The sequence below is a fragment of the Phyllobates terribilis genome, unplaced genomic scaffold (genome assembly GCF_046119375.1).
Source record: "Phyllobates terribilis strain yellow unplaced genomic scaffold, ASM4611937v1 Scaffold_9__5_contigs__length_417890890, whole genome shotgun sequence".
Taxonomy (NCBI): domain Eukaryota; kingdom Metazoa; phylum Chordata; class Amphibia; order Anura; family Dendrobatidae; genus Phyllobates; species Phyllobates terribilis.
The window spans coordinates 404,681,471-404,698,626 of NW_027362769.1; the positions used below are offsets into that span (position 1 = coordinate 404,681,471).

The 17,156-nt window shown below is 47.5% G+C and overlaps 1 protein-coding gene across 25 annotated transcripts in view; it reads left to right on the plus strand.

Moving 5' to 3' along the window:
• The window catches only part of LOC141162642 (uncharacterized), a 143,263-nt gene that overhangs the window by 54,504 nt on the left and 71,603 nt on the right, over positions 1 to 17,156 (plus strand). For 15 of the 25 annotated variants that reach the window (XM_073648952.1, XM_073648955.1, XM_073648949.1 and 12 more), the window contains exons 4-6: positions 5,332 to 5,406; positions 8,632 to 8,706; positions 12,258 to 12,332. In XM_073648952.1, coding sequence (XP_073505053.1) covers positions 5,332 to 5,406; positions 8,632 to 8,706; positions 12,258 to 12,332 — 225 coding nt within the window. The remainder of the gene's footprint in view (positions 1 to 5,331; positions 5,407 to 8,631; positions 8,707 to 12,257; positions 12,333 to 17,156) is intronic. The other 10 variants (XM_073648956.1, XM_073648968.1, XM_073648962.1 and 7 more) reach the window with 4 other exon arrangements.

Below are 17,156 nucleotides of genomic sequence, written 5' to 3' on the forward strand. Positions count from 1 at the left end.
GGCACGCATGGCTGAGTTTATGTTACGCAGCCATCACCATGACCCTTGCGTTCTCAAAATTTTGGGTGACAGTCATTACTGGTTATTGACACTTCTAGACCCACGCTACAAGGAGAAATTTATATCTCTTATTCCTGAGGTTGACAGGTCTACAGAAATTGGGCTGTACCAGAAGGCCCTTGTTGCAGAACTAATAAAAAAATTCCCATCTGAAAATGCTGGCGGCAGAGGGCACTCTTCGTTGGACAACCAAGGAGTACAGGCAAGAGAGACACAAATGCAATCCAGCAGAGGCAGGGGAACACTGTCAAAGTTCAGGGACAGTTTTCTCAGACCCTCCCGTCGCACAGGCCCTGAGGTGCGGGGTACTCTCACGAGGAGTGCAAAGTTTGGAAAGATGCTGAGAGAGTACCTTGCCGACCGTACCAACGTCCTCCGTGATTCCTCTGTGCCTTATAATTATTGGGTATCCTAGCTGGATACGTGGAATTAACTGGCTCTCTACGCCTTGGAGGTCCTGGCCTGCCCTGCCGCTAGCATTTTATCACAGCGGGTTTTTAGTGCCGCTGGTGGAATTATAACTCATAAGCGCATCTGCCTGTCAACTGAAAATGCTGACAGGCTGACTCTTATAAAAATGAACAAGGGCTGGATTGGGCCAGACTTCTCAACACCACCGAATGATTGCAGAGTAACATAAACTCAAATCCAGTGTCATTTTTTGGGAGGTGTATTCCCATGCACCTCTTCACACCCACACATGGGTATACGCTTCCTGATTTTGGCTATTTGCTCTTGTCCTCCTCCTTCTTCTCATCCTCCACCACCATATCACCAGGGTGACCATGGTCCGTGATGCAACACCCACATCATTTTTTTAAAGGGTGTTTATGATGCCCGTAAAAAAAAATGTATACAGTATGTTCATGTATAGCCCCCAGGGGTAAATGTTTGTCAACCCATACACTTAGTATATGGGCATTACAAGTATAGGAGACCCGCTCCTTTCTAATGGGAACATTTTTTTAAGAGTCCCTCTAAGTCTCTTCCATGGGGCATTGAAGTGCCTCCCAATTTTTGGCCGCCCTTGCATTCACTGCATAGGCCAACACTCTGGGAGACCCTCTCCTTTCTAATGGGAATTTGTCATTACTGTGGCCCTGCTCTATGTGTCTTTAAATTCTTAGTGGGGTTTTTCCTAAATTTGGTGAGCCGTTAGACTCACTGCATACCCTATAACTGTATAGCAGACTCTCTCCTTTCTAATGGGAATTTGTCGTTACTGTGGCCCTGCTCTATGTGTCTTTAAATTCTTAGTGGGGTTTTTCTTAAAATTGGTTAGCCATTGGACTCACTGCATCCCCTATAACTGTATAGCAGACTCTTTCCTTTCTAGCGGGAACATGTCGTACTTGTTACTGTGGCCCTGCTCTATGCGTCTTTAAATTCTTAGTGGGTTTTTTCCTAAATTTGGTCAGCCGTTGGACTCACTGCATACCCTATAACTGTATAGCAGACTCTCTCCTTTCTAATGGGAATTTGTCGTTACTATGGACCTGCTCTATGCGTCTTTAAATTCTTAGTGGGGTTTTTCCTGAATTTGGTCAGCCGTTGGACTCACTGCATACCCTATAACTGTATAGCAGACTCTCTCCTTTCTAATGGGAATTTGTCGTTACTGTGGCCCTGCTCTATGTGTCTTTAAATTCTTAGTGGGGTTTTTCCTAAAATTTGTTAGCCATTGGACTCACTGTATACCCTATAACTGCCTAGCAGACCCTCTCCTTTCTAATGGGAACATTTTGTACTTGTTACTGTGGCCCTGCTCTATGTGTCTTCAAATTCTTAGTGGAGTTTTTCCTAAATTTGGTCAGCCGTTGGACTCACTGCATACCCTATAACTGTATAGCTGACTCTCTCCTTTCTAATAAGAACATGTCGTACTTTTTACTGTGGCACTGCTCTATGTGTCTTCAAATTCTTAGTGGGGTTTTTCCTAAATTTGGTCAGCCGTTGGACCCACTGCATACCCTATGACTGTATAGCAGACCCTCTCCTTTCTAATGGGAACATGTCGTACGTTCCTGTGGCCCTGCTCTATTTGTCTTTAAATTCTTAGTGGGGTTTTTCCTAAATTTGGTCAGCCGTTGGACTCACTGCATACCCTATAACTGTATAGCAGACTCTATCCTTTCTAATGGGAACATGTCGTACTTGTTACTGTGGCCCTGCTCTATGTGTCTTTAAATTCTTAGTGGGGTTTTTCCTAAAATTGGTTAGCCGTTGGAGTCACTGCATGCCCTATAACTGTATATCAGACCATCTCCTTTCTAATGGGAATATGTCGTACTTGTTACTGTGGCCCTGCTCTATGTGTCTTTAAATACTTAGTGGGGTTTTTCCTAAATTTGGTCAGCCGTTGGACTCACTGAATACCCTATAACTGTATAGCAGACTCTCTCCTTTCTTATGGGAATTTGTCATTACTCTGGCCCTGCTCTATGTGTCTTTAAATTCTTAGTGGGGTTTTAAATAAAATTGGTCAGCCGTTGAAGTCACTGCATACCCTATAGCTGTATAGCAGACCCTCTCCTTTTTTATGGGAATTTGTCATTACTGTGGCCCTGCTCTATGTGTCTTTAAATTCTTAGTGGGATTTTTCCTAAAATTGGTCAGCCGTTGGACCTAGAGCTTTATAGGAACAGTACTCACACAGGCATGGGTGCAGAGTAGAGATTAGAAGCTGTTACACGCACGTCACTAGTTTCAGATAAGGGCGAGACAGGTTACATGAATTCTTTGGAATCCTAGGGGAACCGTTACTCAGGGCGACCATAGATCATGTCCTGCAGCTTCTCTCAGGCACACAGGGGTATTGACCCTCAGGCACAGACACGTAGGTTATTTCACTTGCTGACCAGACACACTTGACAAGATTCCTCATAAACGGTAGAACAGTAGCATTTAATAAGAATTTGCACATCCAAGGCAAGTTAAGTCTTATGAGCAACAGTCTCCAGTGACAAACAGTACAGTTTCCTTGGCAGCACAGCAGTTCACGGTCTTCCCAGTAGTACAGGACAGCACAGATCTAATGCAAAGGCACATTAATGAACACAGCATTCTTTACAGCACAGTGAGATGGAGGAGGGGGGGGGTTTACTGAGGGAGGTGATCCCTGTGACATTGTTTCTTCCAGTCCTTATCTTTCTGCCTGACAATACTCTGCACTGCTAGTTCAGGAACTCTACCTGACCTGTGCTTAGCTTCACTCCTGACTTGAATCCTTTTCACTTGCAGGGGCGCTTCTGTCAGATGCAGAACACACACACCACCTTCCTCTTTGGATCCAGCCAGACAGTAAACAACTTCCCTACAATGCCCCTGGGGCTCTGCTAAAACACCCCCCTTCTCTTGTGACTGTGTTAACCCCTCTAGTTGCTGGTTGCTTCTGGAGCACAACACTTCCTATCTCATGTGCTTCTGTTACTTCTAATAGTTGCTGAATACTTTTAAAGCAACAGCACTACTTCTGCATGTCACACTCTGCAACATCACTACTTCTGCATGTCACACTCTGCAACAGCACTACTCCTGCATGTCACACTCTGCAACAGCACTACTTCTGCATGTCACACTCTGCAACAGCACTACTTCTGCACGTCACCCTCTGCCCTTCTTTTTGTATGTCATTCTCCACATTCGTCTTAATTGGTCGATCTGACCAATTCTGAGACAGTGGTGAAAGCTGGATAGCTTTATATACAAATTGGCATTGTCAAATTCGTATAACGTTCATAAACATTGATAACAACCTATTCTTCCGTCCTTTTTCATGTAGGACGCCTGTAAGAAATAAACAATTAACACAATTAAAACAATCAGCATCTCTTCAGCTGGAGCTTTTTGTACGTCTTCAACCAGCTCTATCTATGCTTTAACAGTTCTTTGTTTCTAAAAGTTTTTTAAGAAAAATCAAAGCATGAAAACAAGTCTTTCCAGTAGGCAACATCTTCCATACTGCCTCTCGGTGGTGAATACCACTCAAGTGGGTTTACCGGGTCCGCAGGCAGAGATACCTGTTTCCTGTCGACAGTCCTTGGCACTTGACTCGGTTCACCAAGTGTCTCATATGTCAGCATCACGGGCCTCCTCACTTCTCGAGTCAACATCCTCCTGGTGGGTTGTTACTCAGATACCACGGGTTCTTCTGTCACAGAAGTTTCTTCCACCGCACTCATTTCCCAGGCTTCCTCAGATGCTCTTGGAGCTGCCTCTGTAAGTTCATGTACTTCTCCTGAATCACCTGTTTCCGCATGGTCTGGTAATTCTGCTCCTCCTGAGTGTCGATCGGTCTCTTCAAGGACCGGTGTTTGATCATCAGATCTGAATTGGACTTCATCTGTACTCCTTGGTACGAACTCTGCAGCCTCAGGACTTAGTTCACTCTCCTGAGGATGGTACATTCCTCTCCTTGCCAGTCCGAGAAATGCAACGGTGTGTTCTTCTCCATCGGAACTTTCAAGGTCACTATCCACCTCCGGAGCTTCAGTCTGTGGTGGTCCCTTAGTCGATCACGGACAATGTCGGTCGACTTCTGGGAAGTCTTGTTGTGGTGGGACATAATCACAGGGTAGTAGTAAATTCCAATGGACTATTCTGTTTTTCTTGTCTCCAGTTTCCAATTGGATTTCATACACTGGGCTGTCATCAGCTTTCCTAATGCAGAATGAGCACAAACAGAACCTAACACTGTCCCTCAGTCGAGCTGCCTTCTGTCCCTAGACTAATCAGAGCAGAAAGGTGGCAACACCCAAGATCTGGCATTTATACATCGGGTAGTGTGCTGCACCGGCCGATCACAGATATGCCAATACTTGGCATGGCTGTGATGCCTCTGGAAGTGCCCACAGCCTAGAGGCTTGTTGATTGGAGCCCCACAGCTTTTCAACAAATTTTATTTGTCATCGAACCCAAACTGAAAAACGAACTTCCGGAAAAATATCCATGTTCGCAGTACGGTATGGGACACCAGGTGTCCAGTACATACCCTGAACCTTCCAGTTCAGGTTCGCTCATCCCTAGTGACCAATCATTTCACAAGCTTACAATCCCACAGATTGAATGCAGACTTTAACCCCAACCTAGACAACCCCTCAAATCCCGTTAGAATAGGATTAAATATCAGTGCAATAATACAGCCAGACTAGAAGGTCTCATGTTATAAAATATAACATAGTGCGGATTGGGGGATTCATGACTTTCTTGCTTTTGCTGCAGTTTGCATAAATCTGTGCTCGATAATCTACAGATTCTTCTGTTTCTTATCAGAGAAGGGAAATTCTCCTGAGCAAGAGGTGAAGAAAAGTCCCACTGAGGAATCAGAGAAAATTAATACTGAGAAAGGTAACTAAAAGTAATACAGCCTAAAATGCACTATACAGCCAATTCTATAGGGGGACTGTGGAGAGTGCATTATACTATAAGGAGGACTATGGGGAGTGCATTATACTATATGGTGGACTATGGAGAGTGCATTATACTATAAGGAGGACTAAGAGGAGTGCATTATAATATATGGTGGACTTTGGGGATAGCATTATACTATAAGGAGGACTATAAGGAGTGCATTATACAAGATAGAGGACTATGGGGAGTGCATTATACTATATGGAGGACCATGGGGAGTGCATATACTATATGGAGGACTTTGCGGAGTGCATATACTATATGGAGGACTATGGGGATTGCATTATAATATATGGTGGACTATGGGGAGAGCATTATACTATAAGGAGGAATATGGGGAGTGCATTATACTATATGGAGGACTATGGGGAGTGCATTATACTATATGGAGGACTATGGGGAGAGCATTATACTATAAGAAGGACTATGGAGAGTGCATTATACTATATGGAGGACTATGGGGAGTGCATTATACTATATGGAGGACTATGAGGAGTGCATTATACTATATGGAGGACTATGAGGAGTGCATTATACTATAAGGAGGACTATGGGGAGTGCATTATACTATAAGGAGGACTATGGGGAGTGCATTATACTGTATGGTGGACTATGGGGTGTGCATTATACTATATGGAAGACTATAAGGAGTGCATTATAATATAAGGAGGACTATGTGGAGTGCATTATACTATATGGTGGACTATGGTAAGTGCATTATACTATATGGTGGACTATGGGGTGTGCATTATACTATATGGAGGACTATGAGGAGTGCATTATACTATAAGGAGGACTATGGGGAGTGCAATATACTTTATGGTGGACTATGGGGAGTGCAATATCCTATATGGAGGACTATGGGGAGTGCATTATACTAAATGGAGGACTATGGGTGCTGCTTTATACCATATGGAGGACTATGGGGAGTGCATTATTCTATATGGAGGACTATGGGGAGTGCATTATAATATATGATGGATTATGGGGAGAGCATTATACTATAAGGAGGACTATGGGGAGTGCATTATACTATATGGAGGACTATGAGGAGTGCATTATACTATATGGAGGACTATGAGGAGTGCATTATACTATAAGGAGGACTATTGGGAGTTCATTATACTGTATGGTGGACTATGGGGTGTGCATTATACTATATGGAGGACTATGAGGAGTGCATTATACTATAAGGAGGACTATGGTGAGTGCATTATACTATATCGTAGACTATGGGGAGTGCATTATATTATATAGTGGACTATGGGGTGTGCATTATACTATATGGAGGACTATGAGGAGTGCATTATACTATAAGGAGGACAATGGGGAGTGCTTTATACTAAATGGAGGACTATGGGTGGTGCATTATACTATGTGGAGGACTATGAGGAGTGCAATATACTTTATGGTGGGCTATGGGGAGTGCATTATACTATAAGGAGGACTATGGGGAGTGCAATATACTTTATGGCGGACTATGGGGAGTGCAATATCCTGTATGGAGGACTAATGAGTGCTTTATAGTATATGGAGGACTATGGGGAGTGCATTGTACTATAAGGAGGACTATGGGGAGTGCATTATACTATATGATGGACTATAGGGAGTACATTATACTATAAGGAAGACTATGGGGAGTGCAATATACCTTATGGTGGACTATGGGGAGTGCATTATACTGTATGGAGGACTAATGAGTGCTTTATACTATATGGAGGACTATGGGGAGTGCATTATGCTATAAGGACGACTATGGGGAGTGTATTATACTATATGGAGGACTATGGGCGTGTATTATACTGTAAGGAGGACTATGGGGAGTGTATTATACTATATGGACGACTATAGGGAGTGCATTATACTATATAAAGGACTATTGAGTGCATTATACTATAAACAGGACTATGAGGAGTGCATTATACTGTATGGATGACTATGGGGAGTGCACTGTATTATACGGAGGACTATGGGGATTGCATGTTACTATATGGAACACTATACGGAGTGTATTATACTCTAAGGTGTACTATGAGGAGTGTATTATACCATATGGAGACTATAGGGAGTGCATTATACTATATGGAGGAATATGGGGGGTACACTATACTGTATGGAGTACTATGGTGAGTTCATTATAGTATATGGAGTACTATGGGGAGTGCATTATGCTGTATGGAGGACTAAGGGTAGTGCATTATACTATATGGAGGACTATGGGAAGTGCATGATACTATATGGAGGACTATGGGGAGTGCAGTATACTATATGGAGGACTATGGGTCGTGCACTATACTGTATAGAGGACTATAGGACAATAGGGAGTGCATTATAGTATATGGAGTACTATGGGGAGTGCATTATGCTGTATGGAGGACTAAGGGGAGTGCATTATACCTTGGCTGTCAAGGTGCTGGTGTGGCTGCTGCTTTTGATGATGGTGAAGCTGCTCCAAGGAGGAATCATGGTCATCCTGTGCCTGCAACATGCCCACAGAGGCTTTTTGGCATAGTACTCCCACAAACAGGGGTGCAGAGTATACACATAGAGACGCATCCAGATTGAGTCACAAACAGAACCTAACACTGTCCCTCAGTCGAGGTGCCTTCTGTCCCTAGACTAGTCAGAGCAGAAAGGTGGCAACACCCATGATCTGGCATTTCTACATCGGGTAGCGTGCTGCGCTGGCCAATCACAGATATGCCAATACTTCCATGGCTGTGATGGCTCTGGAAGTGCCCACAGCCTATAGGCTTGTTGATTGGAGCGCCACAGCCTTTCAACAAACTTTATTTGCCATCGAACCTGAACTGAAAAACGAACTTCGGAAAAATATCCATGTTCGCTGTTCGGTATCGGACACCAGGTGTCCAGTACGTACCCTGAACTTTCCAGTTCAGGTTCGCTCTTCCCTAGTGACCACCCAATTCACAAGCTTACAATCCCACAGATTGACTGCAGACTTTAACCCCAACCTAGACAACCCCTCAAATCCCATTAGAATGGGATTAAATATCAGTGCAATAGTACAGGCAAACTAGAAGGTCTCATGTTATAAAGTATAACATTATGCAGATTGGGGGATTCATTACTTTCTTGCTGTTGCTGCAGTTTTCATAAATCTGTGCTCGATAATCTACAGTTTCTTCTGTTTCTTATCAGAGAAGGGAAATTCTCCTGAGCATGAGGTGAAGAAAAGTCCCACTGAGGAATCAGAGAAAATTAATACTGAGAAAGGTAACTAAAAGTAATACAGCTTAAAATGTCCTATACAGATAATTCTATAGGGGGACTGTGGAAAGTGAATTATTCCATAAGGAGGACTATGGGGAGTGCATTATACTATATGGTGGACTATGGGGAGTGCATTATACTATAAGGAGGACTATGGGGAGTCTAATATACTATATATTGGACTATGGGGAGTGCATTATGTAATGCACACGCCCGGGCTGAGCGGCGGGTGCGTGTGATTCCACTGGCCCGTGCCGGAGAGTGAATGCCTGGAGGGGCGTAACTAGGTATTCACCCGATCCGACCAGGGTCGCACGACGGCATACGACACCAGTGCACCAAGGAGGAACCGAGCAGAGGGACCAGGTGCTACTCCAGGACAGACCCCGGACACGGCTGTTGACCCACACAGGGGAATACAGGAACAGACTGGTTAGGCTGGCACACAGACTGGTGGGTATAGGCAGGCACGACTGGTATGCAGGCAGGCGGGTATACAGGCAGGGGGGTACAGGCAAGCATGGCTAGAGTGCAGACAGGGAGGTGCTAGCAGGTAGGAACACAGGCGGGATAGGACCCAGTACACACTGGGACTCAGGAACAGAACCTCAGACGTGGCGGACAAACACAGCAGAGTGAGGCCGCCCAGAGAGGTGAGCGAGAGCAGGGCAGGACGAGACCGCCAAGAGCTGTGAGTGAGAGTAGAGCCAGACGAGGCCGCCTGGAGCGGTGAACTAGAGTAGAGCAGGACGAGGCCACCTGGAGCGGTGAGCAAAGGCAGAGCAGGCTAGAACCGCCAGAGCAGTGAGCCAAGGCAGAGCAGGCTAGAACAGCCGGAGCGGTGAGCAAAGGCAGAGCAGACTAGAACCGGCGGAGCGGTGAGCAAAGGCAGAGCAGGCTAGAACTGCCGGAGTTGTGAGCAAAGGCAGAGCAGGCTAGAACCGCCGGAGCGGTGAGCAAAGGCAGAGCAGGCTAGAACCACCGGAGCGGTGAGCAAAGGCAGAGCAGGCTAGAACCGCCGGAGCGGTGAGCAAAGGCAGAGCAGGCTAGATCCGCCGGAGCGGTGAGCAAAGGCAGAGCAGGCTAGAACCGTCGGAGCGGTGAGCAAAGGTAGGGCAAGCTAGAACCGCCGGAGCGGTGAGCAAAGGCAGAGCAGGCTAGAACCGCCGGAGCGGTGAGCAAAGGCAGAGAAGGCTTGAACCGCCGGAGCGGTGAGCAAAGGCAGAGCAGGCTAGAACCGCCGGAGCGGTGAGCAAGGCGGAGCAGGGGGGACAGGGCTCTGTTCACACGGAATAGACAGGAAGGGAAAGGCAGAACCAGATACCCACCAGGTACTTGCAGTGAAGTAGCGAGTGGACCACAAACTCACAAACGGGAGTACAGTGACAACGAGCAGGAGTTAGGTACGAGTTCAGACTCTGCAGAGAAAGGAAAGGTACGGACATAGAGAAACACGGAAAACAGGCTAGAAGAGTATACAGACAAGAACAGACACAGTAGCAAGATACAGGAGCGGGTCTAGGAATGCAGCCCCTAGAAGGCGGGAGGAACAGGCCAGGAGCGTGTTCAGACAGGACAGACTAGATACAGGAGCGGGTCTAGGAATGCAGCCCCTAGAAGGTGGGAGGAACAGGCTAGCAGCGTGTTCAGACAGGCCTGGAAATACAGCCTCCAGGATAGGCAGACAAGAGAACACAGAAGGGGACCTGGCACATTCAGAGTGAAAGACCACACTGAATGAAACACAATTCTCAGGCCTGGGTTAATTGGAGCAGCTGGTTTAAATACCAGGTGACAGACAGCAATATGCTGAGGACGCACAAGGGGTGTGCCTACAGCAGGTCCAAAAAGCAGGAAGTGATCAGGCGCCACCCTTAAGCAGCAGAAACAGATGCAAACAGACAGCATGGAGGGAAGCCAGAGAGACATTCTGGATTGGAGATCAAGTGCGCGCTCTTGCACAGTGGGAGATGGACCACTATGCAAGGACGCCGCCAGGTATGTTACACATTATACTATATGGAGGAATGTAGAGAGTGCATTATAGTATAAGGAGGAATATGGGGAGTACATTATACTGTAAGGAGGACTATGAGGAGTGCATTTTACTATATGGAGGACTATAGAGAGTGCTTTATAAGATATGGAGGACTATATGAAGTGCATTATACTATATGGAGGACTTTGGAGAGTGCATTATGCTATATGGAGGACTATGGGGGGTGCAGTATACTGTAAGGAGTACTATATGGAGTGCATTAAACTATATGGAGGACTATGGGGAGTGCATTATACTATATGGAGGACTATGGGGGGTGCAGTATACTGTAAGGAATACTATAGGGAGTGCATTATACTATATGGAGGACTATGGGGTGTGCATTATACTATATGGAGGACTATGGGGGTGCAGTATACTGTAAGGAGTACTATAGGGAGTGCATTATACTATATGGAGGACTTTGGAGAGTGCATTCTACTATATGGAGGAATATGGGGGGTGCAGTATATTATAAGGATTACTATAGGGAGTGCATTATACTATATGGAGGACTATGGGGTGTGCATTATACTATATGGAGGACCATGGGGGTGCAGTATACTGTATGGAGGACTATGTGGAGTGCATTATACTATATGGAGAACTATGGGGGGTGCAGTATACTGTAAGGAGTACTATTGTGTGTACATTATACTATATGGAGGACTATGGGGAGTGCATTATACTGTATGGAGGACTTTGGGGAGTGCATTATACTGTATTGAGGACTGAGGGGAGTACATTATACCTTGGCTGTCATTGTGCTCGTGTGGCTGCTGCTTGTGATGATGGTGAAGCTGCTGCAAGGAGGAGACATGGTCGTCCTGTGCCTGCTACATGCCCACAGAGGCTTTTTGGCATAGCGCTCCCACAAACAGGGGTGCAGAGTATACACATAGAGACGCATGCAGAATGCGTCACAAACAGAACCTAACACTGTCCCTCAGTCGAGCTGTCTTCTGTCCCTAGACTAATCAGAGCAGAAAGGTGGCAACACCCATGATCTGGCATTTCTACATCGGGTAGCGTGCTACTCTGGCCAATCACAGATATGCCAATACTTGGCATGGCTGTGATGGCTCTGGAAGTGCCCACAGCCTTGAGGCTTGTTGATTGGCGCCACAGGCTTTCAACAAACTTTATTTGCCATCGAACCCGAACTGAAAAATGAACGTCCGGAAAAATATCCATGTTCGCAGTTTGTTATCGGACACCTGGTGTCCAGAACGTACCCTGAACTTTCCAGTTCAGGTTCGCTGATCCATAGTGACCACCCAATTCACAAGCTTACAATCCCACAGATTGACTGCAGACTTTAACCCCTACCGAGACAACCCCTCAAATCCTATTAGAATAGGATTAAATATCAGTGCAATAGTACAGCCAGACTAGAAGGTCTCATGTTATAAAATATAACATTGTGCGGATTGGGGGATTCATGACTTTCTTGCTGTTGCTGCAGTTTTCATAAATCTGTGCTCGATAATCTACAGTTTCTTCTGTTTCTTATCAGAGAAGAGAAATTCTCCTGAGCAAGAGGTGAAGAAAAGTCCCACTGAGGAATCAGAGAAAATTGATACTAAGAAAGGTAACTAAAAGTAATACAGCTTAAAATATCCTATACAGACAATTCTATAGGGGGACTGTGGAAAGTGCATTATACTATATGGATGACTTTGGGGAGTGCATTATACTATATGGAGGTCTATGGGGAGTGCATTATACTGTAAAGAGGACTATGAGGAGTGCATTATACTATATGGAGGACTATGGGAAGTGCATTATACTATATGGATGACTATGGGGAGTGCATTATACTATATGGATGACTTTGGGGAGTGCATTATACTATATGGAGGTCTATGGGGAGTGCATTATACTGTAAAGAGGACTATGAGGAGTGCATTATACTATATGGAGGACTGTGGGGAGTGCATTATACTATATGGATGACTTTGGGGAGTGCATTATACTATATGGAGGTCTATGGGGAGTGCATTATACTGTAAAGAGGACTATGAGGAGTGCATTATACTATGTGGAGGACTGTAGGGAGTGCTTTATACTATATGGAGTACTATGGCGAGTGCATTATACTCTATGGAGGACTATGGAAGCTGCATTATGCTATATGGAGGACTCTAGGGAATGCATTATACTATATGGTGGACTATGGGGAGTGCATTATACTGAATGAAGGACTATGGGGAGTGCAATATACTATATGGAGGACTGAGGAGTGTGCATTATTCTGTATGAAGGACTATGGGGAGTGCATTATAGTATATGGACAACTATGTGGAGTGCATTATACTATATGGAGGACTATAGTGAGTGCATTATACTATATGGAGGACTATGGGAAGTGCAATATACTATATGGAGGACTATGGGGATTGCATTATACTATATGGAGGACTATGGGGAGTGCATTATAGTGTATGGATGACTAAGGGGAGTACATTATACCTTGGCTGTCAAGGTGCTGCTGTGGTTGCTGCTTGTGATGATGGTGAAGCTGCTGCAAGGAGGATACATGATCATCCTGTGCCTGCTACATGCCCACAGAGGCTTTTTGACAAAATACTCCCACAAACAGGGGTGCAGAGTATACACATAGAGACGCATGCAGAATGCGTCACAAACAGAACCTAACACTGTCCCTCAATCGAGCTGCCTTCTGTCCCTAGACTAATCAGAGCAGAAAGGTGGCAACACCCATGATCTGGTATTTATACATCGGGTAGCGTGCTGCGCCGGCCAATCACAGATATTCCAATACTTGGCATGGCTGTGATGGCTCTGGAAGTGCCCACAGCCTAGAGTCTTGTTGATTGGCGCCACAGGCTTTCAACAAACTTTATTTGCCATCGAACCCGAACTGAAAAACGAAGTTCTGGAAAAATATCCATGTTCGCAGTTCGGTATCGGACACCAGGTGTCCAGTACATACCCTGAACCTTCCAGTTCAGGTTCGCTGATCCATAGTGACCACTCAATTCACAAGCTTACAATCCCACAGTTTGAATGCAGACTTTAACCCCAACCTAGGAAACCCCTCAAATCCCATTAGAATAGGATTAAATATCAGTACAATAGTACAGCCAGACTAGAAGGTGTTATGCACACGCCCGGGCTGAGCGGCATGTGCGTGTGATTGTAGTGATTCCACTGGACCATGAACCGGAGAGTGCCTGGAGGGGCGTGACTAAGTATCTGGCCGATCCGACCAAGATGGCACGACGGCATACGACGCCAGTGCACCAGGGAGAAACCGGGCAGAGGGACCAGGTGCTACTCCAGGTCAAACTCCGGACACGGGGGTTGACCCACACAGGGATTACTGGATCAGGCTGGATAGGCTGGCGCACAGACTGGAGGGTATAGGCAGGCACGACTGGTATGCAGGCAGGCGGGTAAAGGCAAGCGCAGCTAGAGTGCAGACAGGGAGGCACTAGCAGGTAGGAACACAGGCGGGATAGGACCCAGTACACACTGGGACTCAGGAACAATACAGGTAGAGGGGTACAGGCAAGCACAGCTAGAGTGCAGACAGGGAGGCACTAGCAGGTAGGAACACAGGCGGGATAGGACCCAGTACACACTGGGACTCAGGAACAGGCAGGTTAGGCTGGCACAGACTGGTGGATATAAGCAAACATGGCAGGTATGCAGATGGGTGGATACAGGCGAGTATGCAGGCAGGGAGGTACTGGCCGAAAGGACGGGCTGGAGCACAGAAAGGTTAAGACCCAGTACAGACTGGGTCACAGAACCGCAGATGCGGTAGACAACCACAGCAGAGAGGGAACGCCCGAAGCGGTGGGCAAGAACAGAGCAGGACGGGGTTGCAGGAGCAGCGAGCACAAGCAGGGCAGGACAGGACTGCCGGAGCAGCGGGCAGAAGCAGGGCAGGACAGGACTGCCGGAGCAGCGGGCAGAAGCAGGGCAGGACAGGACTGCCGGAGCAGCGGGCAGAAGCAGGGCAGGACAGGACTGCCGGAGCAGCGGGCAGAAGCAGGGCAGGACAGGACTGCCGGAGCAGCGGGCAGAAGCAGGGCAGGACAGGACTGCCGGAGCAGTGGGCAGAAGCAGGGCAGGACAGGACTGCCGGAGCAGTGGGCAGAAGCAGGGCAGGCTAGAACCGCAGGAGCGGTGAGCAAAGGAGTCAGAGCAGGCTAGAACCGCCGGAGCGGTGAGCAAGGCAGAGCAGGGGGGACAGGGCTCTGTTCACACGGAACAGACAGGAGGAGAAAGGCAGAGCCAGATACCCACAGGGTACTTGCAGAGAAGTAGCGAGTGGACCACAAACTCACAAACGGGAGTACAGAGACAACAAGCAGGAGTTAGGTACGAGTTCAGACTCTGCAGAAAAAGGAAGGGAACGGACATAGAGGCAAAACAGGTAAAGGATAGGAGAGAGTTCAGACTGGAACTGAGTGTACGGAGGAGACCGACACTGCAGCGGAATACAGGAGCAGGTCTGGGAATACGGCCCCCAGAGAGGCAGGACAAACAGGCAAGGTGCGTGTTCAGACAGGACAGACAAGATACAGGAGCAGGTCTAGGTAATCGGCCCCTAGAAGGCAGGAGGAACAGGCTAGGAGCGTGTTCAGACAGGACAGACAAGATACAGGAGCGGGTCTAGGTAATCGGCCCCTAGAAGGCGGGAGGAACAGGCTAGGAGCGTGTTCAGACAGGCCTGGAAATACAGCCTCCAGGAAAGGCAGACAAGAGAACACAGAACGGGACCTGGCACCTTCAGAGTGCAAGCACACACTGAATGAAACACTATGCTCAGGCAGGGATAGATGGGAGCAGCTGAGCTATATACCAGGTGACAGACAGCAATAGGCTGAGGACGCACAAGGGGTGTGACCCACAGCAGGTACAAAAAGCAGGAAGTGATCGGGCGCCGCCCTTAAGCAGCAGAAACAGACACAAACAGACAGCATGGAGGGAAGCCAGAGAGACATTCTGGACAGGAGATCAAGTGCGCGCTCTTGCACAGTGGGAGATGGACCACTATGCAAGGACGCCGCCAGGTATGTTACAGTACCCCCCCCCTTACGCCCCCTCTTCTTCAGGCCTGCCAGAATCTTCCGCAGGGAATTCGAGGGCCAATTCTTCCCTTCGAAGAGATCACTTCCCCTGTCCACCGGAAAAACTGGTCTCCTCTGGGTAGCTAGGATGCTACCTCCCATCCAGCCACCCTTAGCAACAGACGAAACGGGTGGAGTACCAGGAACAGCACACAAGGAAGTCTCTCTCCACATATTTTCAGGTGGCACCCCAGAGGGTACAGGAGACAACTGGAAGTCCTCCACCGGGTTGGAGGGGGACAGAGACTTGGGGGTAATCTCTGCTTCGAGGTACATCTTGTCAAGCTCACAGGAAGAAATAGACGGGTTATCAGGTACATAATGAGGAAAAGTCACTGTCTCTTTGTTTTCTGGTGGTACCCCGGAGGATTCAGGAAACAACTGGAGGTCCTCCGCCGGGTCAGAAGAGTGCAGAGGCTCAGAGAAAACATCTGCTTCAGAGTACACTAGGTCGGACTCACTGGACGAAGCAGGCGAGGTATCGGGTACCGAGTATAGGAAAGTCTCTGTCCATTCTCCACCAGGTGGCACCCCGAAGGGTTCTGGAGACAACTGGCGGTCCTCCGCCTGGTCAGAGGGGTGTAGAGACTCACGGGTAACCTCTGCTTCAGAGTACACTAGGTCGGACTCACTGGACGAAGCAAGCGAGGTATCAGATCCAGGATATAGGAAAGTCTCTGTCCATTTACCACCAGGTGGCACCCCGAAGGGTTCTGGAGACAACTGGAGGTCCTCCGCCTGGTCAGAGGAGTGTAGAGACTCGGGAGTAACCACTGCTTCAGAGTACACTAGGTTGGACTCACTGGACGAAGCGAGCGAGGTATCAGGTACAGAGTATAGGAGAGTCTCTGTCCTTTCGCTACCAGGTAGCACCCCGAAGGGTTCAGGAGACAACTGGAGGTCCTCCGCCTGGTCGGAGGGGTGTAGAGACTCAGGAGTAACCTCTGCTTCGGAGTACACTAGGTTGGACTCACTGGACGAAGCGAGCGAGGTATCAGGTACAGAGTATAGGAGAGTCTCTGTCCTTTCGCTACCAGGTAGCACCCCGAAGGGTTCAGGAGACAACTGGAGGTCCTCCGCCTGGTCGGAGGGGTGTAGAGACTCGGGAGTAACCTCTGCTTCGGAGTACACTAGGTTGGACTCACTGGACGAAGCGAGCGAGGTATCAGGTACAGAGTATAGGAGAGTCTCTGTCCTTTCGCTACCAGGTAGCACCCCGAAGGGTTCAGGAGACAACTGGAGGTCCTCCGCCTGGTCGGAGGGGTGTAGAGACTCGGGGGTAACTACCACTTTGGGGTACCCATTGTCAG